At 50.6% G+C, this 27,510-nt stretch overlaps 1 protein-coding gene across 11 annotated transcripts in view; it reads left to right on the plus strand.

Annotated features, from left to right (window-relative positions):
• The window catches only part of ZNF185 (zinc finger protein 185 with LIM domain), a 47,900-nt gene extending 20,650 nt beyond the window's left edge, over positions 1-27,250 (plus strand). Inside the window, exons 7-33 of one of the 11 annotated variants that reach the window (XM_075106323.1) lie at positions 59-133; positions 760-840; positions 2,254-2,337; positions 3,514-3,552; positions 4,186-4,269; positions 5,908-5,982; positions 6,649-6,729; positions 7,179-7,247; positions 8,740-8,823; positions 10,021-10,065; positions 10,450-10,554; positions 11,408-11,497; positions 12,011-12,109; positions 12,661-12,759; positions 13,422-13,529; positions 14,189-14,284; positions 15,855-15,935; positions 16,139-16,234; positions 16,828-16,986; positions 17,975-18,088; positions 18,344-18,439; positions 19,583-19,684; positions 21,118-21,186; positions 23,202-23,282; positions 23,643-23,745; positions 24,332-24,430; positions 25,268-27,247. In XM_075106323.1, coding sequence (XP_074962424.1) covers positions 59-133; positions 760-840; positions 2,254-2,337; positions 3,514-3,552; positions 4,186-4,269; positions 5,908-5,982; positions 6,649-6,729; positions 7,179-7,247; positions 8,740-8,823; positions 10,021-10,065; positions 10,450-10,554; positions 11,408-11,497; positions 12,011-12,109; positions 12,661-12,759; positions 13,422-13,529; positions 14,189-14,284; positions 15,855-15,935; positions 16,139-16,234; positions 16,828-16,986; positions 17,975-18,088; positions 18,344-18,439; positions 19,583-19,684; positions 21,118-21,186; positions 23,202-23,282; positions 23,643-23,745; positions 24,332-24,430 — 2,314 coding nt within the window. In that variant the 3' untranslated portion in view covers positions 25,268-27,247. Of the gene's footprint in view, positions 1-58; positions 134-759; positions 841-2,253; positions 2,338-3,513; positions 3,553-4,185; positions 4,270-5,907; positions 5,983-6,648; positions 6,730-7,178; positions 7,248-8,739; positions 8,824-10,020; positions 10,066-10,449; positions 10,555-11,407; positions 11,498-12,010; positions 12,110-12,660; positions 12,760-13,421; positions 13,530-14,188; positions 14,285-15,854; positions 15,936-16,138; positions 16,235-16,827; positions 16,987-17,974; positions 18,089-18,343; positions 18,440-19,582; positions 19,685-21,117; positions 21,187-21,906; positions 22,003-23,201; positions 23,283-23,642; positions 23,746-24,331; positions 24,431-25,267 lie in introns of all 11 variants that reach the window. The other 10 variants (XM_075106324.1, XM_075106326.1, XM_075106327.1 and 7 more) reach the window with 10 other exon arrangements.
• Positions 27,251-27,510: the final 260 nt, after the last annotated feature.

Genomic DNA, 27,510 nt, shown 5'->3' on the forward strand with positions numbered 1-27,510 from the left:
AGAGCTGGCGAGAGATCAGGAGGGTCGTGCTAACAGGCGTGATTTGTGCCGTCTGCAGCACTGCCGCGAAGGGACGCAGCCTGTGCCATTCCAACTCCGGCTACAGGATGACCACCGAGGATTACAAGAAACTGTGAGTGTGTGAAGGGGAGCAGCGCTTTCTGTCCGTGTACAGGCTCAGCAGCACCTGAGCCTCAGGGGTGAAGCCACCTGCACATGGATGCGTGGCCAGGCACGGCTTCAGCAGCTGAGCGCTGCAGAGCTTTCACTAGAAACAGAAGCAGCTCCCGGTGCTACCTCCAGGCCTGTGTGGGCCATAAGACGTTCCTTGAGCTGCTAATGGCCTTTGTATGAAGTGAGTTTTATCAGTTGGTAGTGATTAAGGCAGAAACTGGAGGATGCAGCCTGGGGACTTGGTTTGCAGCATTGATGGGCTTTCTGAAACCAGGAGACTGGAGGGGGCTTGTGGCAGAACAGCACTGCTGACATCTCCTGCACAGCTTTTCAAGTCAAAGGCTGTGGCTCTAATCTGAAATGCAGCTGAGCATTCCTTATGGTCCAGCCTCTAGCCTTAACCCCTATTCTAGGAAACCAAAATCCTATGCTTACCCCAACATGCATGAAAAATACAAGTGTATTCCACAGTTGTAGGGTCTGAACCCATTTCCATGTGCCCTCGGGTTTTGTTTGTGCTGCCTCTGCAAGAGTCTACAGAGGCAGTTCCCTTACCCTGGCTCTCCCCTTCCCTTTCTATTTCAGAGCTCCATATAATGTCAAGCAAAAATCAGTGGACCTGGATGAGGACGATGTGCCGTTTACCCCAGATGAACATAAGAAGAGGTATGCCCTGTGGGTAACCACCTTTTCCTTGCAGGGGCAGCGACAAGTGGACTTACTTCAGCTTAACTGTTCATTACTGGGAAGGTCAGTTTGATGATGATTACAGCGGAGCCATTAGGGCTGATTGCAATAAAATAATAATAAGCAGATATTTCTCCACGCATCTATGCCCACGGGCAACTGCGCTCCCAACAAAATATAATTAAAAGCCTGACATGATTCAACCTGACAGCATACCCCAATTAATTTGGCAGCTGGAAATGGCCTGTGGAATCCATCGGCTGCGTAGTGTCGACGTGAAGAGAGAGGGAGGCACAAATAGCCTGGCAGTAAAGGGAGGAGCCCACCTCCCGCAGCCTGCGTGTGCGCCTTTGAGTCTGGACCACCCGGGGACTTGAGTTGCGGTCCAGATCCGGACGGTCTCTCGTCCTCATACCAGGAGTAGAGTGTGTTTCTTCTGTGTGGTAGATCTGCATCTGATGCAGCCAGCGTTCTGCTGCTTTCAGTGCAGTTTCTGAGGATACTTTTCCTCAGATACAAGACTTTTACAAATGAGAACGTGGCAACTTGCCCACTGGGGACCAACCGATAAAAGTCCTTTCAGAGATCTGCGCTTCTCCCGTGGTACAGCTGGGGGTACCAGTGTCTGTGCAGGCACGTGCAGTCCAGGTAGCACGTCAGCCACGAAGCCTGTATCCCATTTTTCTGTCCCGCACTATGCAATATTGCAACAGTCCGGGTCTTGAAAAGGCGAACTCCCTCTGCCCTCCTGGAAGAGGAATCCCAGAATCCCCGAATGGTGGGGGCTGGCAGGGCCCTCTGGAGCTCACCCCGTCCCACCCCCTGCTGGAGCAGGCACCCCCAGAGCAGGGGGCACAGGGCCGCGTCCAGGCGGGGGGTGAATGTCTCCAGGGAAGGGACCCCACAGCCTCTCTGGGCAGCCCGTGCCCCTGCTCTGGCACCCGCACAGGGAAGGGGTTTGTCCTCATGTTCAGGGGGAACTTCCCGTGTTCCAGCTTGTGCCTGTTGCCCCTTGGCCTGGTGTTGGGCACCACTGAAAAGAGCCCGGCCCCATCCCCCTGACACCCACCCTTCAGGTATTTATAAGCATTGATGAGACCCCCCTCAGCCTTCTCTTCTCCAGGCTGAACAAGCCCAGGTCTCTCAGCCTTTCCTCACGAGGGAGATGCTCCAGCCCCTGATCCCCTTGGCAGCTCTGCGCTGGCCTTGCTCAAGGGGTTCCCTGCCCTTCCTGAACTGGGGGGCCCAGAACTGGACGCAGCCCCCCAGATGTGGCCTCACTGGGGCAGAGCAGAGGGGGAGGAGAACCTCCCCTGACCAGGAAGTTTGTTTTGCTGCACCCAGCAGCCGCTAACAGCATGAGCAGAAGGTGACCCCTTCCCTCCCTTCCAGGACAGAGGCGGCCAACAGTGTCCTGAGACGCACGGCCAGCAGAGAACGTGCTTACGTCCTCTCAGCAGCCAAGAAGAGCAACGGGTGAGTCTTCAGCATGCGAGTGTGGGGCAGGAGAGAGGGAAGAGGCTGCCAAAGGCAGTCTCGCAGGGGTGGTGGCCTGACCCAAGGCTCTCTGAAGGCGATGGGTACCTTTCCAATGAGTGGAGAAGACGTAGCTGCCCTCTCTCTAGAAGTGCCAAGGATGTCTGCAGGTTTGTGCAGAATAGGGGAAATCCTCCAGGAGTCTTGGGAAGTCTTCCCTACTGAGAGGGATGAAATTTCAGGAGGAGAAAAGCCATGATAGTCCCTCATTCCCTGGGGCACACAATCAAGGCTTCAGTTTTTAGGTTCAGTTCTTAATACTGCTCTCTCCAATTTTGTTGCGTGTAAGGAGAAAATCAGAACAAATACAAACCACGTGTAGTACGGATCGGCTTTTGGCAACAGTTTGCCTTTACACTGTGCTTGAACGGTAGCCAGATTTACAAGATCCTGATCTTGGTTGCAGCTTCAAAGTAGTTCTGTGGGGGAAAAGAACCTGACAGCGATGTATGGGTGTGGAACAAGAATGTGAAGGATGTGTGGGAGCTACTGGTCCTCAAGGCTTTGTTGTCCATCTTTCCTCAGAGGGGGAAAAAAAGCAGATTTCCAAGGTCCCTGATCTCCCAGGAGCCACGATAGTGACTTTTTTGCAGTTTGCTTTCGCTATAAATCCTTTTCCTCTTGACGTAACTCAGGGTGACACAATGAGGTACCAAGAGGTTGCCAGTGTGGGAGGGGATGTGCCAGCAGCACTCGCCTGTGCCCAGAATGAGAGAAATGCTTGGACAGGATTTGTAGGGACGTTAAGGGTGCTTGCACTGGCTGCTAGTTCCTCTGGTGCACTGTGTCGTGTGGTACGGAGGGAGGCGGGTTTGTGTGCAGGAAGGAAAACAGCTTTCAGGAAAGTGTAAATTAAAAAGACTCTTTGGGGAAACTTCTTTACTTCGCATGTTATAACTAGCCGCTCTTCCTATTTTTACCTACTCTGCTCTGTAATTTGTACAGGTTTAACACACCCAGTCGCTGTCAGCTCTGCCCAAATGGTGCTACCTGACCCCTTAGCGCCTTGCATCATATGGGTCTGTTATGGGTCAGAGGCTCTGAGGGAGCTGCCCCTGCCCAAGGCGTGTCTCTACCTCCGAACTTCTAACTGCTGCCTTTGTGCTTCCTTTACAGGAGCCCAACACAGGAATTTCCACCCTTGTTTGCCAAGAGGTAGGTCACTGGACTCTGAAGTCCCGCTGGGGTTGTACACCCGTGTGCTGTACCAGGGCCGCTCTTAAACGCTGGGACAGGAGACCCCCAGGCGTTACAAAGCAGGGGAGGGACACTTCCCTTAAGAAGGATGCTCTGGGTTGGATCTGGCTTTTGAGAGCCCGCAGTGTTGTTAAACACCGAGAACACAGTACTGATGATGCTTTGGGTTATGGGCAACCTGAAACAAGGATAGGCTTCCTCACTGCCTTTCTTCTTCCCGGGAAGGCTGGTTCCAACCAGCAGGGTGAATACTCTTCAGGCTTCAGGCATTTAACTTCTAAAGTAATCGGTATGATAGGGAAATGATGCCGAGGCTGCTCTCTGGAATTTAAGCATTCAGCTGATGCTGTTTGTAAAGCGACTGTGACAGCAAAATGCCACTGATTTGGGCTGAAGGTCTTGCTTCACTCCGCCAGTTGGGAGGCTCAGCGGTAGCAGAGCCCAGAGAGCGTGTCCTCAGGAAAAATCTGCCTTTAGGGGAGGCAGAGGGAAAACATAGCTTAAGGGAAACAAGAATAAACTGCCTGAATTAGGTAGCAGTGGGCAATAGGAAACACTGTGATATTTGTCTCTCTTTTTGCCTTTTGAAAGAATTGAGATAGAAGAAGAGGAAGGACAGCAGAGGAGGAGTCCAACCGTGCCTGGTTCATGCAGGTTGACGCCAGATGACAACAGGTATTTACCTCATCCTGGAGTGGTGTGTTGTCTGTCTTTGATTTTAGGGCACACGGATTTGCCACCTTTGCAGATAACTGCCTTTATCTGCAAGGTGGCAGCTATCTGATGACAGCTAGAGATGAAGGTTTTCCAAAAGAGACCTCTCAGAATACCCTGATTGCCCCTTTCTTGCAAAAAGGGGAGGATCCAAAGTGAAAAAAGGAGGTCAGCTAACTCGGTGAAAGAAATGGGCAGGCATGGGGACAGGGCCAGAGCCAGCCCTGGAGGGTGACAAACTGCATTTAACTACAGGCCAGCTCTGACGTGAGTTGTATGGCGTAAACCTGCCGCTGAGCCCCTCTCCTGATCATGCGCCGCAGCCCAGTCAGTCCTGCCTTCACAAGGCGCTCATAGGCCACAGGAATGAGCCTGGCGGCACTTTCTGCACAGGCACCACGCAGGAGGAGTCGGAGCAGGTTTAGATGAGCTCACCTACCCATCAGGCACCCATCAGATAGTAATGATTTTCTTTTACTAGCCAACTTGGCTGTGTGAACTGACCCCATCACCTAGGCATGAAATACTCAATATCTCATTATTTCCAGTCCTCTGAGCCAGCTCTCTGCTTTTGTTAGAATTTGGATTTAATTATTCTACTATGATAACAACAGAGAGGTGTGACCGGAGAGGTTTGAGAGGTTCATTATCTTTGAATTGATCTTTGCTTTGATGGGAAACGTTAGCCTCATTTCAAGCCCCCGGCCCCTTTCGCAGCCCAGGCATACGCGGGGCCGTGGCAGACGGGCCGGGGCGTTCCTGCCGTGGTGTGTGGGACCAGAGGACAGGCTGTCGCTGGTGGAAAAGGGCAGCAGGGACGCCCTCCCCTAGTCCGCAGTGGTCAGGAAGAGCTGGCACGTGGTGTGGGGCTGAGGGAGACCCGCATACAGAAATGTTTGGCCGAAATGAAAATGTTTGGCTTAGGAGGGAGACTCCTCGCCTGTTTTTAAGCAGATTCATTTAATTTGGGATTCAGCTCCCTGTTCCTGCTCAGAGGGGTGGCTTGATGCCAGGCAGCAGCATTATTAGCTTCTCTGCCACTCTGGTGCTTAGTGGGCCCAGCAGGGAGTCCAATAAATGAGGTCCTTTGGCCCGAAATGCTTTATTTTCAGGATGAAGGAGCTGCCTCATGATTTTTGGTGGCAGTTTGGTGCCATTGTGGTGCAGGTTTGGGACAGGGCTGGGAAGCAGTTCCCCTCCCTTCCTCATCTATTACACACATGCACACGGTGAAATCCATTCTCTGAAGGCACTGAGCTTTAGTGTATACATTTGGGGAAGTTGTTTTTGAGTGCAGACTCAAACATTGGGGGTAGAAAAAGCTCCAGCTGTGTCGAATAGGAAAAGCCAGTTTCTAAAGGCCGAGTATTTCAGCAGAAAGGCAGGTGCAAGTCACATCAGTGCAAGAGTGTGCAGGGACAGCTGCGTGTGCGAGTCCTTGCACAGCAGGGCTTGGCCTCGCTGCCCAGGAAGCAAACAGGAGAGCTGTGGGCCAGGAAGCAGGATGTGTCCCCCCACAGGAGAAGCCACCTAAAAAATCTTCTGTCTTTAATGCTTCCGTACTTCATTTTGGTTTGGTCTTTTTTGTGTGTGTGTCAGTGCTAATGGGCTAAGAAAAACCACCGCTGGATCTTCCTGGAACGAGCCAAAGACAACAGCAGTGTCTCCCTCCAGGTAAGTTTTATATCACAGCCAGGGTGTCTCGGACGTCTTTCGCGGCTGTATCAGCCCACACGTCGCTGTAGGTCAGAGACTTCTGCGGGCACCCCTCTGGGAGGTGAAACGAAGCAAATTTGTCAGCCTTGTACATGGGAGGCTTTTCTTAGATGCAGGCAGCTGCTTTAAAAAGGTTTTATGTCTGAAATCCGTGTTTCGTCCTGCAAGGGTCTGACACCATCCCGACAGAAGTGCTCAAAACGTGAAAGCAAAGAACCCGAACGTGCTGAACTCCTTCCCGCCAAATCCATGTAGGGGAATAATTTTCAGTTGCTTTCTTCATCTGCCTGATTGAATTCATGACTATAATATAAAAAATGTTGACGTGGTTTTCACCAGCACTGCAAACAGCGCTTTGGTTACTGACCTCATTCTCTTATGTTTATTCTTTGTGTATCGTTGGCAGAAGGTTAGACATTCCCGGCAATATCAGCGTTTTGATTTTAAGAATTGCTTCTGATAAGATGACTTTGTAAGTGAATGTACTGGAAACGGTGATGTTTGTTCTCTATTTTATTTATTCACAGAAAGGAACGCTTCAACACAGGAAGATTTTGGCCAGCTGCAGTGGGGAGTTGGGTTGCTCAGGAATGACAGCTTTTTTTTCTTTGCCTTCTCTTGCAGCACTGAAACAGGCAGCAAGAGCCAACCAAGGGCATCCTCAAGTGAAACTGCAGAGAGAATCTCCACTTCTGCTGAAATCAGGTGGGTCTGCTGGCCCCGTGTCATCCTAAAGCTCCGCGAAGGAGAGCGAGGGGCCTGCTGCACCGGGGGGTTTGCCTCTGCTTGGTGGTATTTCCCAGACAGACGTGATTGTTCTGGACACAGTGCAGTCATGGAACAATAAATGCTACAGCACAGGGAATCTAAGAAAGCTGCACTTTACAAAAGCATTAGCAATCTGGGAGGAAATATACCCAGATGGAAGCTGTGGGCCTCCCACAGCTTGAACATTACTCGGCTCTTTCCAATGAGAATCTGAGCCCCAAAACTGCAGACCTTTCCACCTCCTAAACTGATCAGGCTGTCATTTTAATCCAATCCCTGCACTGTACATAGCACACTTCCAACAACCACCTTGCCGTACAATTCCTGTGCCTCACATTGTGTCCCCTCATCTCCCTGCCTAATTGTTCTTGCTGTTTTGCTTGCAGAAATGGTGAAAACAGGCAGGCCCCGAATGGGAAATCCTCATCGGAAGCTGTGTCACAGCATGGGGACGGGTAAGAAGTTAAGAGAAGCTGATCTGTGCCGCTGAACATAAGGCGTAACCCTGCTTTTTGCTCGGAAATAGTCTATACCTGCTAGTGGTCTCAAACAGATGGGATCTCGCCGGTGACGGTCCTGGGCTGCACTCCAAGAGCATCATCTGCTGGCTAGGCTGCAACTCATCAGTTCCCTCTGCTCTTCCTCCACCTCCCCCGAGGATTCTCCTCTCTGACTCAGTCTCTAAAGAGACTACTTCATGCATATTTTATTTTTTTTTTACCACTCCAATTGCCATTCCCTGGGGAGCTTCTTCCACCTACAAGGGATGTGTTGAACCTTGGTTGCTGGTGGCTCCTGCTGACATTGGTGCTGGTCCTCTGCACCCTGTAGGAAGTCTGAAGGGGTAGCTCAACACTGGGAAGTCTAAAAAGCTCTGCTGAATGGAGGAAATCCTAAGAAAGAAGGAACTGATTGGGAACCTAAAGGCATGGGTGCAGGTGCTGGACACAGTAAGGGGCAGAGCTCTGGCACTGTGTAGCTGCACCGGTGAGACAGGGAGCTTGCAGGTGAGGGCAGGGAAGTTTCTGGCCCTTCTGAGAGAGATCACTCCCTCCTTGTATATGTAATTATGTCCAGTGGCCTTTGCCCTCTGGACTGTACACAGGAGCATTTCAGATTTTTAATATATACCCCACATTAGCAGGGCTCTCTGTTCTCAGCGTTACCACTGAATTTTTGGCTGTGTCTAGGCTGAAGCAGGCAGAGGTCTCACCTTTCGCTCTGCTGTGCTGAGGCAGCTGTAGAAGACTTGGATCCGCCAAATGAGTTTCTGTAGCATATACAGTTAATTGCAACTCACTCTTCACCTCCATCAGTGAAGAAAAAGCCAGAAATGTTCCCAAACCAATATCTCAAGCTGAAGCAAAGTCTAGAGTGCTTGAGAAAAGGTAGAGGCCGGCCTATTGTCCTGGTCAACCGAGGCTCTTAAAGCAGGGACAGCCTGATTACAGTGCACTCATTGTGCTTGGGGTCATTTGGGTCACATAGCTGCCCCTAATTGTGAGCCAGTCTCCTAGAGAAATTAGAGGATGCCTCATTACTTAAGCCACCTAAAACCAGAGAGAGAGTAATTGGCAGGGAAGGAAGGAGACGGACACGCAGCTTGACAGGTCTGGGGGAGTGAAAGGTGGGTGTAGGGTCCGGCTGGTGGACCTGTAGGAAGGCCTTTCTGGCCCATGAGCAGAGAGGGGACAGCTGTTGTGGGATGCTGACGCTCACCCGAGCAGAGGGGTTAGCAGTACCTCGCTGAGGGAGCAGCATAGCTCTCCGAGTAACCCATGAACTGCAGCCAGGCCCACTGCGCTCGGAAAGCTGGCCCCTCCTATGCTGATCTATCGAGTTAGCCCCGTTTTGTGCTCCTCCTAACTTAATGTTAGTAGACTGCTCTAGGATGATACAATATAAATGCTGTCAGGTCGTATCTCACCAACATTTTCCTTTTTCTAGTGACAAACCTCTGAAGGAAAAGCCTGAGCCGTTGCCACGAGATGAACTGGCCCCCAGAGCAACCGCAGCTTCCACGAACGGAAGGTAGAGTTAGCGTGAAATTTCTTATACTGACGAGAGCGTTGGGCACATTGTAAACTGCTGCTCTTGAGCTCCGCAAGCCTCGGGAACTCTGAACGGATATTTACTGATGGAAAACCACAGTTTGATCTGTGCTTTGCAGAACTGCAGCAGTTTCTCTAAAATTTTATTTAAGAAGGAAGGGGGGAAAAAAGAAAACGCTACCCTCTTCAGTAAAATTGTTTGATATTTTATTCCATTTCTTTAGTTTCTATGATACAAAAAAAATAATCGCTTTTGTGGGTCATTTCTGCATTTTCTGGGTTTATTCCCAAATGCAAACCAATGTTTTACAATATAGAGAGGTCCACACTCAATGTCTCTCTAGGCCTCCAACCCCCACCTACCTATTTACTTTTGCAACAAGAAAACCCCTAAAAAAACCAAAACCCAACCCAAACCCCGACCCTCTGCGAGTCAGAGGGTACTTCTCAGTGATCCACCGGAGGCGACTAAAACGGCTCAGCTCCTGCCCGTCCCTGCAGCGTGAGGCAGTCTCCGCGGCGGTCGTTTCACAGCTTTCCTAGGGAATCTGCACCCCCGCTGGGAAAAAAACCAGAGATGCACAAATCGCGAAAGGTTGCAGGCTGCCAAGAGCAGCGGCTGCGCTTCTGTCCCGCCCGAGGAAGCGGAGGTGAAGGAGGAAAGGCGTCGTCCGTGGTATGCAGCAGAGGAGAAGTTCCGTGAGAGCTGTTCGCCGCCCGCGGCCTGGAAACGAGACAACAGAAACGAGCGAATTTGGATCAGGCACCTGAAGTTCCGCGTGTTGTCGGCTCCCCTGAGACGCGCCGGAGGACGTCGGGGCCGTCCGTCTCTCCGTGTGCGCAGGTGGAGGTGCCTGCGTTGCAGCTGTGGGCTGTAGGACATCCCACTGGTTTTGGAAGAGTCCTGGCTTGAATTTCCAGGTGACTCCACCCCACTGGCATCTGGCATATGTTGATGATGTTCGGAGTTACTGAATGCTCCTTTGTACTTTATACGCAATGAATTTCCCCAAAGTTTCTTCTCATTTTTCCTGTAGAAATACAGTGAGGAACATCTCTGGGAAGTTTTAGGGATTTCCTCCTCGCTCTTTTATTAAACGCATAAGAAAATAATTGTAGAACGTTACCCAAACCAAAACCACAGCTGCTCTCTAAAGTTGGTGTCTCTCCTTTTCAGTTATCCTGAACACACAGAAGCCAAAAATGGATTTTACCCACCAAAGTAAGTGTGTATTAACAGTGTAAAATTCACTTTTTCTTCTCCACTTCAGAGTGAGAGCAGTCTTTTCCTGACCTACTACTGCCCTAAAAAAAGTGTCCTGGGAGCAGCACTTGCACGCGCTTGCAAAGCGGGGGTGGACGTGATCCACCAGCTCGGAGAGGACTGAGATCTCTCAGCTTCTTTCCTCGCAGTAGCGGGAGTCGGTTGGATTTGTGTCTCTGCCCTTCAGGTCTGCCGCAGGAAATTTACCGAGCTAAGCAGGAGGGAGGAAAAGATGATGTGGCTGAGACAGAAAAATCTCATACTTGATATTTTTGTTTCTTGCTCTGTTCTCCAACTGGCTGGGCTTCCTTCTGGTACCCAGGGAACTCTCTCTCTTACCAGGTCCAACTCTGGTTGCAGGGACAGACCTGCAGATGCTCCAGACAAGCTGCACCGTCAGTACGAGACCTCTCACTACCTGGATGATGCAAAGCCTGAACCTGCAAGGTCAGGGCCTGCTGCTGGTACTCGCGGTGCTGCTCGCGGGGGGCAGGTGTGGGCGGGAGAATAAGGAGCGTGTCGAGTTGGAAGCAAAATCCAAATTGGGCAACAAAGCAAGGGGAGCCAGAAAATCCATGGGGGCTAAATGGTGGGAATGGCATTCGTTCTGTTCACTGTTACACATCGATTTCTTTCTACAGCAGCAGCCTGGCAGCAGATACAGCAGCTTTATCATGGCTTTTAGCATTGATCTCAAAAGCGCCTCCATTCCACATGCTTTTTAGACCATGCTTGCTCCCCTGACTCTACCAGAGGCGCAGAGTCAAGAAAGAATTGCTGCTGTTAACACCAAACACACTAATCTCCCTGAAGCTGCTTTCTTTGCTTACTTTAGCCCGTTATTTGGGGTCTTGACTCCATGTATTGGCTTACCAAAGGATTTGACGTGAGAAAATGGTGTTGTCAAACCTCCCAGCTGAGGTGAGGAGGATCACAAGGTTCCCAGTAGGATGGTGTAAAACCCAAGACCTAGAGCTGCTGCTAGGAATGTCTTCCCCAGCGTTAGTGATATTGTGCATTGTCCCAGGTGCACGATTCTGTGACAGGCCAGAGAAGTCGTGTATCCAGCCAAGATGTGTGTGAATTGAGGCCACGTAACTGCATTAGTTCCACTAACAGTCTCTATTCTTCTTGATAAGACATAATGAATATGTTTTTTTCTGAAGGAAAATCAGTTCTCTGAGAAAATTACTTTCTGTTCTCTGGTCTCGTATAAAGCGCAGTGTTATTACTTCATACAAGTCCCCCTTGAAGCCTGTGGCAAGCTATCAAGCTGTGGATTCCTTCCTTTTTTTGACAGGTCTAGCTTGCAGCCTGATGCCCCTTCTCCTCCTACGGAGAGAGCCAGAGCCCCTGTGCACCTAGAGGTCACAGAATATTCCTTTAAAGAGTAAGAGTGGGTTAAATTTAGTGGGCATATGAGTAATACTGAGGATTAAGGAAAATCTGAATGGGTAGGCACAGAAAGAGGCTTCTTTCACAGCTTTTCTCCCAAGGATGAAGGCAACTGTGCTAAGGTTTAAAGCGCAGCTTGCAAAATAAACCCAGAGGTTTGCGTTGTATCCCTCCTCCATCTTCTGTGAGTTAGGCCAAGCACCCCAGCTTTTTTTCTTCCTCTTAGTGCTTGTGTGCTCGGTGAGGTTCAGTCACTACCTTCTCATTCGCTGATAATCCCGTGAAACACTACAGTGATGTGGGAGTGGCATCAAGGGAGCCGAAAGGCAGCTGAAATACACTGAAATTCAACTGCGGTCTAAATATGGCCCCTAGAGAACAATCCTGGTGTGGGACAGTGAATGGCAGAGATGAAACAAGCCTTGCCTGGTGAGCAGATATTATTCACTAGAGCAACGATTCATGTGCCAGTTGTTAAAGATGGGACGGGCCTCTCTCTGATTATCAGATCCGTCCTGGGCTACGAGGAGAGAAGCGGCACCCACGAGAGCGGGCCCACGAGTCCCGAGGCCCCAGCGTACAGCAAGCCTGCCTGGAATGAAGCGACGTAAGGACCCAGGGTGCTAACCCCACGCTTGCTAATGTGTTCTCATTGTTGAAAGCCTTGGAAATAATGATTGCTCAGGCAATATGGAGCACAAGAACAGCAGCATAATAAGGGCCATTTTTCTAAGCAGCTCTAAACTGTTCCTCTCTCCAGCATCCACTGAAGTAGTAAATTCCCTACCGTGTTCCCTGAAGACTAACCTCACAGCAAATGCATTTAACATTTCCCATAATAATCCAATACCCTGCAGGTCTACTTTCTTGCTAGAAAGCAGCGTGTTTGTCTAGAGAAAACATAGTCTGGACTGATATTTTAAAGAGCTAATTTCAGCATGTGAAAATGCTGCTGCTTGGCCCATCCATTGAATTCCAAGCAGTCAAGCAGTGCCTTGTGCCGTGCTGAAGTCGGTGTTTCATTGTGCCGGTGACAGCTTAGCCCTTGGAATACCCTCCACTAATGCCTGGTGACTTTCTTTCTTCTCAGTGTGCATTGAACTGAGCTTGCAGGTGTTTGCCTGGCAGCCACGAGTTGGGTCTCTTTTCCTTTGCCAGGTCTTCCCAAGATTTCAAAGAGGGGAAGACCCCTAGAGACAGGGGGCATGAGAGCACGCGGGCCTCGGGTGACTATAAACCAGAGCTGATCCAAGCAGGGTAAGTGGTCGGTAGGACTCACCCACAGTATCTAGTCACTTGGTAATTCTTCGCAGTTATTCTGTTCCCGGTGTTACTGAGAGCACAGAACAGCTCCTCTGCTTTGTGCCCAGGAGGGAGGGCTTTATACTGGCACATGGCAGCAGGGAATCCCACCCATACTGAGGGGAAAAGCCAGCTGGGTGAGACAGACATACCGTGTGTGAAGCCCAAGCGAGGGTTTCTGCGCTGACAGCATGTGACATACGTCCTTCGGCATCAGCGTGGTTCCCTTGGCACTACGGTGGCAGGCAATAGCTTCTGCTGCCCAGGAGTCTCAGCAAGCACTATCCAAGCGTTTATGAATGCTGCAAAACCATGCACGAGTGTGTCCTGAGGTGTCAGAAACATCTGTCAGTCCGAGGAATTCTAACACGGGTGCTTTCTCCTGTGCCTAACGTTTTCCTTCTGCGACAGTCTCTGACGAAAGGCCTTTAGCTGCATTCCTGCAAGCTAGAATGGGATTTGTACACATGATTCCCATCAGATATGGTACCAGGGCAGTAGCTCTGGCCAAACGCTGCCTCCTGCTCCCTGCCTGATGGCTCCTGTCTAGGAAATAGATGTCTACCCGCCCCGGCGTGGTTCTTCTCTGCTGCCTTAAGCACAGATCTTTATTTTAGGTTTCTGGACAACCATGCGGAGAAGGGCCAAGAACCTCCTGACCATGATGTCCACCGAGAGCCTCCCAGGCTGAAGGAACATACTGAACATGAACCCAGCATGACTAGGTAAGGAACACCCTGGCCTTTTGCTGCAGGATGAGGGTTAATTCCTTGCATGTCTTCCCCACATACATGTGCAGATAAAATCTTCTCTCAGGCTCCCCTTTTGTGCCCGATTCTAGCACTGCTTCTACTGAGTGAACCTTTTACCGTGGTTTTATATGAAAGCCTGGGAGAAAACATCCTCATTAGCTGGAGGCATCGAACGCTGTCCAGCTGGACTGCCAAGAGTTGCTGCCTAGACCTTAAATTTGGAAGCAGAGACTGTCTCTAGAGACACATGCCAATAAGTAACCTGGTCTGGCATGGGGTAACACCTCTGTGGTAACGCTGTCTCTCGTTTCCAAGCTTACCCAGTCAGCGTCAGGTCTCAGGCCGTACTCTGGTCACCCCGGCACAGGACCATTTTCCTTCCCACTGACCTGTGACTCCACTGGGTTTGCGGTGGCTGCCTCCGGGCCTTTAGCCTGCCTCGTGCAAAACAGTGCAGGGCTAAACGTCCAAATGGAAGGACTTCGTGGACTGATTGCTTTGCTTTCGTCCTTATTTTCCCCCTAAATTTGAGGAGTTGAGGCTCTTGGTCAAATTGAGCTTCCTCACACACGTATTTCAGTGAACAACCCATCTTCAAATCAACTTGTAAACCAGACTCTCTCCTCCCCCAGGTCCGTGCCAGGCTCCAGGGACGGCACTAGTGGGAGCTTGGACATTAACAAGGGGATATCGCCCTGTGTGCAGAGTGAAGAAGTCACTTCAAGAAGGCAAGAGAAATAATGGGCTTGCTTTTTCTGACGAGAGAACACAGGGCATTTACTGCAGGTGGTTCTGGAGAAGGGACTGAGGATGCTGTGTCTGTGGTTAGGGGTCACCAAGCTGGGCTTTCTCCATGAGTGTGTGGAGATACATAGTGAGTGGTGGGACAGCAGGGTGTGTGGTTAGTGAGGACCGCAGAGGAGGGAGCTCAGGAAGGGGCAAAGCAACAAGGAGAGAGCGGTGGTGTCAGTGTCCCATCCTCCTGGGTTCCTCTGATGAATGGAGCTATCCTGGATGTACCACAAATACTCCAAATTGTAGTTCTTCATCACGCAGGGAGGCAGAAGGAGCTGTTCCCAGTCCCCAGGGACACGAGTGGACGTTAGATTGCTGAAGAAAAATGTTTCAGAGAGAAAACTTCCCCTTTCTCGCCAGTACCCCGCAGCGAAGTGACCAAGATGGATAAAACTCCATCCACTGCCCGCTCCATCCCTCCCCCAGTCCACAGACTTCCTTTGGATAAGCCCTCAAGCTTACCAAGTTACCAAGAGTCCTGGTCGGAGAGTCTTAGTCCTTCCAGGTGCGGTGACTTTGGATCAGACGTGCCGCGGGCGCAGGCAGGAGTGCTTCTGCAGCATCGCCCTGCTGAAGGACTGGGGCGATTTTGATTCTGAGCTCCTGGACAAACACATCTTCTTTAGGTGCTTAGAACATCCCAACCTGAACGGGAATCTATAGCTCAGTGAGCATCAGTGTTTTGCCAGAATTTAAGGTGTCTACCTTTGTTGCAAAGGAATCAAAATAAATTGATCTTGCTTTCACCTGGGCGCCCGTACCAACCCTTTTCTGGCTTACCCCCTTAGCGAACTTGCAGGGATCGAATTAATGCTGGTGAAGGGAAGCCCTCAGCTAGTAGCAAGTAAAGTGTAAGGGCGGCTGCCTCCTTCATCAACCTTAACGTTTCAGGGGGGGATCTTTGAAAGCACTCTGAGAATTAATTTCTTGGAGTCTAATTAAGGGCAATTTTGATGCAGGAATCCAAGCCATTTTCAGACTTTCTGCAGGGTATCGGTTTTCCCAGAGGGGTTGGTGTGCACAGACGTGTAAAACCAGACAGAAAAAGCGAACGAACTTTTCCCTCGATTAATGTAGGCAGGTGTAGATCCAGGCTGGCTCTGCAGTGGGTTTATCCAGTGGATACACTTCTGAGGTGGTACCCAAATGGGGCCAGCTCATGCTCTGAGTGTGCGAAGTGTAACGTAGAGGTACTGGGTAACCTGTAATGGTCGTAACTAAATGACCAAAGTTAAAATGTCAGGTTTGGAAAGAGTAAAGAGGTAACTGATGCTCATCAGGAGCTTTTTTTTTTTCCTTTCTACCTTATCTTTTACGAGATCTGCATTTTCCCTCTGTTTGGTTTTTTTTTTCACATCTTTTTAGATTATCTGACATATTCCCATGCAGGGATATTGTCCTTCTCTTGAGGCAGGAGATTCACCAGGGGTTGTGTCTACATCCTGCAGTAATTCTATGCACAGGGGCAATTCTGGAGACTATAATGGTCTTATCTCTCGGCAGGTCCAGCTCTCTGCCTAGAGGAGGCAGCATCACTGCTCCAGAGACCCAATGCACGAATGAATCTGACCCATGCTGGGAAAGGTATGGAGCCAGGGGACCAGGCACGCTTTACTGGAGTCTTGTCTTCTCCCTGCTGCCTGTTCCAAGGCATTACAGATGCTCATTTCTTAGCTAGTGAATTCAGAAGCCAGAATAATCATGATATCACTGCATTTACTTCCCATGGTGGGCAGGTTTGGACACAGGTGCCGAAGCCCCTAACAGGCTTTTTCCTCCCTGAACAGGGTCACTCCAGCTTATGAAGAACAAACCTGCCCCACCACAGAGAGTCACCGTGAGAGCCGGGGAGACTGGAGACACAATGAGCCCGTGGCAGCCAGGTACAGGGTGACTGTCTCGTAGTTCCTCCCCATCAATGGCTCTCAAATCCTCACCCTTTGCCATTCCTGCTTCTTGATACAAACCTGGCTGAAGCCCTGGACCTATGTAAATTTGCCCAGTGTACGCTAATCAAATGGTACTGACAAAAGGACTATTAGGTTTGGGATTCCACCCACATATTGAAGAATCCTCGAATCATTAAGGTTGGAAAAGACCTCTAGGATCATCAAGTCCAACCTCCAACCCAACACCCCCAGGCCTCCTAAACCATGCCCTGAAGTGCCACGTCTACACGTGTCTTGAACACCCCCAGGGATGGTTGTTCAAATTTTATTTCAGTTAACAAATGAACATAGATGACTGCTGAATCTTAGAGCATTTCATTGTGCTGGGAATTCAGCTCATGTAGAAGTTGTATAGACCTCTGCCATTCCCTCTCACCTTAAGAACCTATTACCAGCCTGGGGTCCCCGGTCCTCCTTGCTGCCAGTAGAAAGAGGCACGATCCCGCCTCAACAAATTCGGAGCACTCGCGTGAGCCATAGCAAACGCAGTCGCTGGCTTTATGGTCAAACGGGCTCTAATTCTTTAGCAGGTCTAACTTCAGCTCAGAAGAGAGTGCTCTCAGCACATATGAGACCCAGCACCCCGTGCCACTGTACATGGACCGCCAGCCTTTTAACGTCAGTGTGTCAGCACCCAGTCACAGGATACCATCCTACGCAGACAGCCAAGTGTTCAGCACCAGAAGGTAAGGGTTTGGGATGGGATGCGGAGACGGGGAAGGCTGCTGGCACAGAAGTATTTGACACAGAAGCTCTGGTCCAGGTTGTACGGTCACTGCGTCAAGAAGCAAGAACAGAATTTTGTTCCCAGAGGGAGCAACAGTATTGCCAGGTCTCGCAACACATGGAACAAGATCATTTTTGGACCCAAAGGGCTGAAGAAGGGATTCAGGAGATCTGAGCTCATAATTGCTCTGTACTTTATAGGCTGCTGTCACCCCCCCCGGCACCGTGTGATGCTGACACGTCTCTGCAGTGCAAGAAACTCGCGCTTCATTCCTGCCCTTGGGTTTATATCATGCATGTCTTGCCCAGAGCAGGGTTTTCTTCATCTTGTGATGTGCTTAGCCTGTCCCTCCTCCTCTCTTCAATGCAGCATTGATTTGCAGCGCTTTTCAGCATTGTCAACATTAAGTTATACAGTTGCCTGAAGCTTTAATAAGGATCAAAGTGCTCATATACAATATAAACATAATCTGTGCCCCAGGGCACTTGCAAGAAAAGAATGACCATGAGGTCTAAGCTCATTTTCTCTATTGAAAGAGCTGAGCCCTGCCCACAGGTTAAAGCCATTCCAGTAATGAGTTCTGTCTTGGAAAAGTGAAAATGTGCAGGTCTGACACCCAGATGGGCCAGCTGGTCAGCCGTTCACACGTGCACGTGGTGCAGTGGTGGTTTTGGTGAGCACTGGGAAAGGAAACAATATTGAAGTCATATCCATCTGTGAACTGCTTAGGCTTTACTCTCAGGCATTAGACTGAGGTTGAGTCTGCTTTCCTAGCCTCAGAGCTTCATGTGCATGCTGCAGCTGCAGAACCAGCACAGGGGGAAGGGGCAGAGCCAAGGGAGAATGCATCATGACAGGGACTGCTGAGACAAAATATTAGTGGTCCAACGTGAGGACTCCGGTGGCTCCCGGTACGATGTAATCAGGGCTTTGTGCTTCCTTGCCAGACCTACCCCAGATTATGAAGGGAGAGTTTATGATGGGAGAAGCAGCCCTAGGAACAGCAGATATGACAGCGCTAGTGCCAGGGGGCACTGTGAATTTAACCCCACAGCCGGACGGTAAGAAGACAAAAGGTGGGATCCAGACTAACCCAGAGAACACCCCACTGCTGCGTTTATCCAGTATCTGGAGTGTCCTGACCCACTTCTTACTAATTCCCTGGATCCAAGCTTGTGCTGTTTGCATGGATGGCTGTGGCGCGTGGGTGATTTTGATGCTAAGCAGGGAGACATTTAGCCAAGATTCTCGCCACTTGTGAGAATCCCTCACGTGCCCAAGTTCGGTGCTTGAGATTGTATCACTTCCTTTCATAGCCACGACTCCCTTCCCAGAGACACCACCATGTCCATTTCCCAGAGAAGCCACAGGGTGCCATTCTACATGGACAGCTTAAACTATAACAGCACCAGGTAAACGGGTAGTCTTGATGGTTGTGAGGGAAACCTCTGTGAAACTGCTGTGGAAGAGAAGCTAGGAAGCCAAGCCAAGAGCTGAGAGAGAGACGAATGGTTTCCAGGGCGTGGATGCATGATCTAGAGCCACAGAACTACTCCTAAACCATTCCTAGCAAAAGCTACCCAGCACAGGCTCTGTGATACATCCGTCTCTGAAGACTTTTCACCGTGTGGGGTGCCGGAACAGAGCAACAGAACGAAGGGCTGGTGCCTGGCTACCCTCCCTTGACCAGAAATCGGCCTTTGCAGAGGCTACAGAAAGAGAGACTTAAAGGCAAAGAGAGGTGTCGAGAGAGAAGATCACTGCCTCCAGAATGTCAGTGATTAAATGGCTGAACTGGTCCCAGAGCAAGGCTGTTGGAAGGGGTAGGAGGTATCCAATGTGGAATACCATTACCCTGTGCTTTCTGCAGCCGCTCGTGGCAGTGTCAGTCCATCCACATGCAGCCTGACCCTGTACGGAGGCACCAGCGTAGGTCTGAGTGTTGGATCTGTAAAGGGGAGTATGTTGTGGGTGTGAACAGGAGGCACAAGATCCTTGGAGAGCCCAGGACTGGCTCCAGGCAAGATCAGCTTTATCCCTGCAAGGCAAACTTAACAGGTCTCATTGCTGAGTGGATAGGTAGAGCTGTTTTCCAAAGACATTTTAGTAGCCATAATTCTGCTGCCTTCTCCCATCTGCAGCTTTTGAAATTATTAAATTGGGGATAATTATGTTGGACTTTGGCCAATACGTCCCCACCTCCTCTTTCCCTGCAATATGTCGTGTGCCGTTTCTCTCCAATGCTGCTGCCGTTCAGGCTACATGATTACTTGTGGTCTGTACTTACTTGAAGTACTTGTTTGATCTTTTCCCCCGTGGCCCTGTAAAAGATACTTTTCCAAATCACTTCCCAGGGAAGTAGCGCTGTTACGGGGCAGCTGTAAAACAAGAAATGAGCCTTTTTGGTCTGTGATAAAGAAGAATTAATCTGTATGGTTGAGGGCCTTAATATTGCACCCTCCTGAGAGCAGTGGTAGGTCTTCTCTTGGCTGCCAGCTTGGTTCGTGTCATGGCTCATGTTTCCAGTGCCCACAGACTTTCCTTTCTCTCGCCAGGCTTCTCTCAAGTTCGAGTGAGAGGATCTGCAGCCTGACTGCCACCTTACCGCACAACAGCCCGGCGGCCTCTGGGTACCAGCCCGATTCCAGCACTGCCGGGTAAAGAGCAGTGGGTGGTCGTGCAGCCATCCTGCTTGGTGGAGGCGAGCCAGGCTTTGCTGCTTGGCATGTGGGCCACGGGACATTTCTCAGCCACTGCCAGCTGAAAGCGCAGTCGTTGCCACCCAAGACAGAGATGTGGGCTGGGTACTTTCCTCCAGGTGCCTTTTTTTTAGAGACCAGGATGGAGCTCACGGTATGAGTTGTGTCTTTTCTGTTTACCGTGGCAAAATCATGAATCCTCGCTAACACCTGGTAGCTGGAGGGACACGACGGAGCTCCTCGTGCCATACACACCCATCACAGGTGTGGGGCTCTTGGGAGACTCTGCCTTTCGTCAATTATGGGCAAACGAGCAGTCTACATAGAGCAAGTGTGGCGGGTTTTGGTGGGACTGGCGCAGGACTGTCGTGTGTTACAGAAGATAGCGTCCCGTCACGGTGCAGCTGTCAACTCAGAGCAGTATCTGGGATTTGTGGTTTCCACGGGCTCCACCTCAGAGGTGAAAACTGCCTCACAGTTCTACATAATTTAGAGAGGAGTTTCAAGGTGGTGAGAAGTCAGCATGGGCTTTGATGGGCAATAATTGGGTCCTCCTGGCCTTGCCACAGCCTGCTTATCACAATACTTCTCTAACTTACTCACTCCTACCTGAAACACTTGACGTGGGAAGCACCTATGCTGAGTTTAAAAAAAAACAACAAAAAGCTTTTCTTTCCTTAGCTGTGACATGGCTTAGTTTGCTCATATAAGAAGAGAGGATTAATTGCAGCTTATAGGCAGCAACGAAAATGCACCATGGAGAAAGAGCCTGATTAGTTCATTTCATGGCTCTGGGAAGAGAGCCGGTGGGCACGGTGTGTGCCCTCGATCTGCGGCAGAGCTGTAGACAGACAGACAGATGGGGGCAGGTCATTTTGAAACCAGAATTTTAAAGAGGGAGGAATATGCAAGAAAGGTTGGCTCTGTCAGCAAAAACATCCCCAAAATGAACCTGGAGCAATTCATAATGGATGAAAACGCTGGAGATACTCCAGTGACAAAACAGTGACTGTGAGCAGCGCTGTGCCAGTAGGGTTTTAATGTTAACAGGCAGAACCCCAAGCTCTCTAAGTACTTATTGTGTGCATAATCCTGACAAGATTTGAAAAAGACTTATCCTTGCAAAACAGGGGATAACAGGATGAGAGAGTTACATTATCCATCCCATTCTTTTTAATTAACTTGATTTGTTTTGGTGGGTTAATTAGAGGGGCATATTAAGTGTTATTTAGCAACAATGCTCGATATTCAGTATTTCTTCAACACAACAGCGTCGCACTCTGTGCCTTTCCATGCACGCATTACGTGTCCGAGTGCACACATGTGGTCCCTCGCGCCGTCTCTCATTAGCTCCAGCCTTTTCTAATGCAAATGCTTCTCATTCTGTCTAGAAAAGGGGTCCTCTTTGTGAAGGAGTACGTGAACAGCAGCGAATTATCAGCCTCCCCACGCTATGGCAGGTATGAGGAGTGTCCAGAGACAGTCACGCGTCTACATACGTGTGCGAAGCTGCGGCGTATGGCTTTGCCGGCTAACGCGCACCGAGCCAGCTCCCGAACCGGAGCCGTTAGCGCTGCATCAGCACGCCGTTGCGCCCCAGCTAATGGGCCCTGGAGGGATTATTACACTGGGTGGGCAGAGAGTTTTGCTGAGACAGCAGTGCTGCGTTGGTGACCCAGACGGACCCCAGCACCTCTGTCCCACAACTGCCTAGTGAAGGGTTAAACTCCCCCTCTAAGTGGGCTGGCCTCTAAGGTGGGTGATGGGATGGAAACACCACACTGCAGTTTTTCAGGCTGCATATTTGGCACTGTCAGGCTTCACTGTGCATTTGCACCCATAAATGATTGGAACTGGTGAGAAAAATGTGGAGGTTGAGGGTTCTCGCTTAAAAAAAAGTTGTTTTTGAGTTAGAAAAAGTTAAAAGATGCCATTTTCAAGCTTCAATCTTCAGTCTTTCGTAGTCGGCTCAAAGGTAACTAAGTAAAGCTACTCCAGATTGACACCAACGTGACTGAGAGCAGAGTTTGGCCCTATGTACATCGTGCTTATGTTGAGCTGGCAGCCAGTTAACACCCAGTTTGATGCCTCCCTGCTGGCATTTATCCTCCCTCAGTGCTGTGTTGGCTTTACTGCGGTAGCTGATTACAGACTCTATAAATCTCTAGCCTTTCCTATAGGTCGGCAGAGCAGATGTCAGCAACCAAAGATAAGCGTATTGCCGCAGCATCTAAAAACCACAGGCAAACAGAGGCAGAGAGGGAACGCTCAGCTAGGTGAGACTAAGGATGTGTTCTGTGCCTTTTCCTGCGTAATAGTTCAGGGTTTGGGAGTTCAGTAAGCAGCCGCTATTTATAGGGTCCATATGTAAGCATCGGAACCCCCGTGAGGCCAGAGAAGTTTGACGGGCGCACTGGAGGCAGGGTTTCACAGGTTGCCTGTCCAGCAGACAGTGGAAGCTACGTTGGTCCCCGTAGCCTGGGTGGCAGCCGGTGCATGCCCCAACCCCAGACCTTCTGGGCGGCATGCCGTGGGCAGCGGAGCCAAGGCAGCTGTGGCTCTCACTGCCAGGGGGGCCCTTGCTCACCCTCCTCCTCTCTCCTGCTCTCCTTCTTTCTATCCCTGCTCCCAGCCCACCCAGTCTTGATTTTTTTGCTGTTTTACTGAGATAACCTGATCACAGAGGGGTCTGGTGGCTGGCAGGGACTGAGGGGGTGGGAGCGTGTGGTTGGGAATACACTGGAGAAGGGAGGGAGCAGTATCTTTCCCTTTGCTTTGGCAAGGTTGTTAGGTCTTCTCAGCCCCCTCCTGAGCTGCATTTGACAGACCCTCACGTGGGAATAACAGCACCGGCTTCCTCACACCCCCTGCTCCTCGCACGGAGGAGAGAGTGGGGGAGAGCCTGCAGAGCAGGGCTGCTCTGTGCCTGTGCCACCCCCCTCGGCCTCAGGCTCAAAGGGACCCCATTTCAGGGCACGTGCCCCCGTTTCCGAGCCACGCTGCCCACATCCTGCCTCTCCCCATGGGGACAGCAGCAGCCAGCCACTTTTTTTCAGTGCTCTGAAGTCAGGCGCTGGGGTCACCAGCTCTTCGCTGTCTCTGCTTGCCCTTGGAGGTGCCTACTGCTTGCAAACCTCCTCTGCCAGGCTGAGCCCAGAGCCGGCTCTGGGCCTGACCGGAGGCACAGTGATCGTGGGGCGGGGAGCAGGATATTGCCACCCCTGCGGAGAATCTGCGGTGTGAACACAGCAAAGATGGAGCTGGTGCTGCTGACAGCCCTGCTCCGCCAGCCAGCGAGGCCCTCTGCGTTAGGGAAACACCTTTTCAGAGCTGGTTAGGAAGGACCAACCTTCTCTCCAAGGAACGGGCAGCTGGGATGTTGCAGTTAGGACTTTAGGTTAATGATTAATGATTCCCTCTGAGATGCTCTTCCCATATATCACTGCCAAGTGCTGATATTTCCTTCTGTCTCCAGTGGCAGCCTTGTGGATTTGACCGATTTGGACAGAGCAACCTACAGCCACCACAGCTACCTGTCCAGCGCTCCCCTGCAGAGGTAGGACAGTTCAGGGCTGCTCCTGGGGGTTTCAGTGAACTGTTAAAAAGGAATGACTTTAAGGTTTTGCTTGTTTAGAATATCGGTATGTGTTTGGTGAAATAAGGGCCTGAATCGTAAATGATCTTTGAAAAACACAGCGGCGTTGACTTAAAGATCTGTACTGCCCTGCTGTTGTGGTCTGTGCACCCCTGGGGTAACACACGTCCCTCTGTACGGGCACTTGGCACAGACACGCACACGTAGAGCAGGTAGCTCACGGAGAGCGGCGCTGGTGATAAGTAAGAAACCTCTGGTACCAGCGCTGGGACTGGAACCAGCTTTTGTTCCTGAGGAATTCACTCTTCTGTTCCTTCGCAGGTCCGGTGAACCTGTTTGCAGTTACTGTGGCCGTGAGATCCGAGACTGCCCTAAGATCATAATAGAGCATCTTAACATCTGCTGCCACGAATACTGTTTCAGGGTAAAAAAAAGAAACCTTAACTACTGACTGCCTTCTGCGCGCTGCTGTGACATGGAGTGGTGGGAGGAGGAATCTTGGTGTAAATTCTGTCCTCAGGCTTTCGGAGTAATGTGAACAGTGGGTGCCAAATGCTTGCATCCACATCGAACAGAAAAAGTCATGCAGTCACGGGTGCTGGATGCATCCCCAAAAGTTTTTCAGCTCCTCAAATAAATGCGTATTAGAACAAGGAGAATCCTTTATTGTCACCTGATAGAGCAGCAGCACCCTCTTTCCTCATGTCCCCGGCCCTGTGGCAGACTCAGTGCTTTGTGGCCTTTGTGCCTCAGTGCAGGTCTTGCCGAATCTCTCAAACCTTGCAAAGTTTACAGGTGAAGCCTGTGGAAATGGTGAGTGTGGGAGGAGGAAGCCTGCAGTGGCATTTGTCTGTTGTAGCAAAGTTTAGCCTCAAACTAGGTCACTGCTTTGGCATCCTCACACCTTCATGAAATGATACAGGGACTGTTCCTTTCCCTGCCCCCTCCACGCTGCCGTTACTGTGTGGTGCTTTGGTTACTGTCCAACCACCTCGTTTTCCCTTTGGCAGTGTGGAATTTGCCACAAAGCGATGGGAGATCTTCTGGATAAAATATTCATCCACCGGGACATTGTCCACTGTGACAAGTGCTACGAGAAACTCTTCTAGGTGAGTGCTCCTTTACAGTGTCAGCATAAACAGCCGGATGAGAGAGCTCATGTTTACTGAATGGAGAGCATTTAACCCTCACTTTTACTGAGTGACCCATATGGGGATCTTCCTGTGGCTTTTTAGTGGCAAGCAGTGACGCTTCTTGCAGAATTAGCTAGAAACATGCTAGAGCTGGTCCCAGGGGTCTCCGTTAGAGCCGGAATCTCTGACCATAATGTGATAAACACGCTGTGTTAGCTTCACGTGGGGGGGGAGACAAGCAGACGGCTGCCTTGAGTGATGAGAGAAACATCCCTTAGAGGCTGCGAGTCCTCTCTGAAGGTAACTAAAGAGTTCCTCTTTGCGTCCTGGGCTAACCCGCTGCAGGGGGCTGGGTGCTGTTTGCAGCCTAACGTTCCTCCAGCACGGCGGCAGCATGTCAGCGGCAGGTGCAGTTACAGCTTCCTGTAAAGATCCTTTGAGATGAAAACCACTGGGAAAAGTAGAGAGCTGTATGTTCTGTTGACAGATCAACAAGGAATAAGTTGGATACGGTTTTGTTTTGTCCAGTTATCCAGATGGGGCAGGAGTCACCACAGCGGCAACCAGAAACCCTGCCTCTGCACTGAGATTATGAAGAGGCCTCTTTCCCTCCCTCTGCCTCGTGATGGAGAGAAGGAAAGGGGCACCTGTCTTGCTGCGTACACGGCTGCTTTGTTTGCCTCTTAATGCAATGTGACTGGCTAGCCTTTTTCGTCCCATTCCTGCGCGCTCATCTGCTCCAGTGACCTCTGCAGAGCAGCGTTTTCAGTGGTTCCCAGCTCCTGTGTTCACCTTCTCTTCATTTGCTTGCAGGGTTTTGCAAAGCTGGAGAAGGCAGCCAGTGGAAAGTCCTCAGCAGCATGTACCGGAATATATCTAGCAGTTCCTGCAGAATTCCTGCTCCCCCGTGCCCTCAAGTTATTTTCCCTCTCACTGCCTCATCACAATGAAGAGTTCAACATCCCCTAGTTTATGCTGTCAGTGGCACACAAGACGAGTGCCAATGTTAACAAGGCAGTGCCATCTACAAAGATAAGCGGGCTGATTTTCCAAAGGTGCTGAGCCCCTCTGCCTGCCTGTAACTTCACTGAGATTCCAGAGCGCTCCCTGCGCTGGAGGCCAGGCAGAGCTCCTTAGGTCTAAGCTAATTGTGAGAAATTCTGATGGTCGTTTTTTCCTTTCATTTCTGCAATCAGGCTGCAGCTTAGGGTGTGTGAGCTGGCACAAAGCAAGCAGATACAAGAAGTGTTAAACACTAAATCTGGATTCTTGGGAGGGTTTGAATTTAGTTCTTAGCAAAAGCCTGTTTCTGCTTCTCTCACCCTCCAAATTCTGCCTAGAAATAGCTTCTGCCCGATTTCCATTTGCCTTCCGTGGGCTTTCAGGAGCACTTGCAGACTCACTTTACTCTAATTGTGTGTCAGCTCTAATTTCCCTTTCCTGCCTGCTCCCTAGTGGATTGCTGCAGCAGCATGTGTGTCCGCTGTCTGGCTGGGAAGATAACACTCTTTTCACCTGGCAGTTTAACTCGGCCTCTGACGGGAGGCGTCTCGTGGCCGTACAAAAGATGCCAGAGAACAGGTATCTCAATTGCCTCTCCTGACAGGGAGCACGGCTTGCCTGAGATCTGAATCTCTCCCCCTCACCAAGGCTTGCCGTAACGCCTCTCTTAGTGCTCTGAATTGTCGACGTCACGAATGCTCACTCACAAAATTGAACTTCTAGCAGATGCTGTACTTACTAAAAGTCAGAATCGCATCATTTTAGCCCTTAATTCGGCAGCTGAGAGGTTGGGAAAGCCGAATATTGAAACCTGGAAGTCAGCCTCTGTGCCTTAAAAGTACAGCTCTGACCGTGGCCACAGAGTTCCTGTTTTCTCCTTGAAAGCATTAGGAATGTCTGCACAGCCCCCGCGTCAGTTCTGTGCTCGCTCTTACATGGAAGTAGGTGATGGCAGACGCTCTAATGCAGACTATTGTTAGCTAGATAATTCTTTATGCGCTTAGCGATGGAAGCTGGCATGCGTGCCAAAGCTTAGCAAGTTAGTGTTTTACACCACAAGCGCTACTTAGCTTTTTTTAGGCCACTGTACCAGTTATTTAACCCAACTCTAGGCATGACCTCGGAAGCAATGCCGTGAGCAGAACTCCCGACTCTGCTGCCGGCAAGCCTCAGGCTGAGGCCTTCAAGCCGCATCTGCGGCAGGGCTTTGGGCAGCTCCGTTCCGAGCGTGCGTGGTACAACGGGGGCCCAACAGCTCCCTGAAAACCCCGTAGTCACGAAGGCGTGATTTTCAAAAACGACTACCGATGGCGGCTGCCTATGTTTCTAAGTTATCAAGATGTTAAAGAGACGTTGCTTTCTGAACAGAAGAGGGTCACAAAGCATCTCATCTCCCCAGATCGCTCATTTCTGAAAACCACGACCAGTGGTTCCTTACCGGTACCTGCACCAGCGGGTGGGGAATGACTGGTAGGGCAGCTGTTTCACGCCTCATTGCGCCATGGTCACCGGGGGACTGTTAAAATACCGAAGGGCCTCTAACTACAGCTGCGCTTTGAGATGATCTGCGGGAATAACGTATCCACCGATCCCAGAGCTCCTGATGGGTGCGTGGCCTCGCGGGGAACAGGCTGTGTCCATCGTACGTTTTGCACTGTCGCTCCTCAGCACTGCGTCTCCCTGTAGCGATTGTTTAACCGCGGTATGCAGCCCTAATAAACAGTCCTAGCCCACGTGCAGCTTCCTCGCCTGCGTCGCCGTGTAACGCGCTCCTCTTGGGTGCCCTTTGATCTCATAGCCTGTGCCTTTTTTTGTTGCTTCTCGGTGGCCCGTCAGTGCAGTCGCTGAATGCTTTGCTGGAGGACGTGGCACTGAGAGAGAAGTGGTACCAAGGAGAAGGGGTATTCTCAAAGGAGGGGTTGGGTTCAGCAAACGGGCTCAGCAAATATGTCGATATTCTCCATACAATTTAAGCCTGGTTGCTCTGAAAACCTGCCGTTACCTGGGGAAAAGGGAGCCGCGACCCACAGCGTGCCATCCCAGGCGCTGCTGGC

The sequence above is a fragment of the Phalacrocorax aristotelis genome, chromosome 11 (genome assembly GCF_949628215.1).
Source record: "Phalacrocorax aristotelis chromosome 11, bGulAri2.1, whole genome shotgun sequence".
Classification (NCBI taxonomy): domain Eukaryota; kingdom Metazoa; phylum Chordata; class Aves; order Suliformes; family Phalacrocoracidae; genus Phalacrocorax; species Phalacrocorax aristotelis.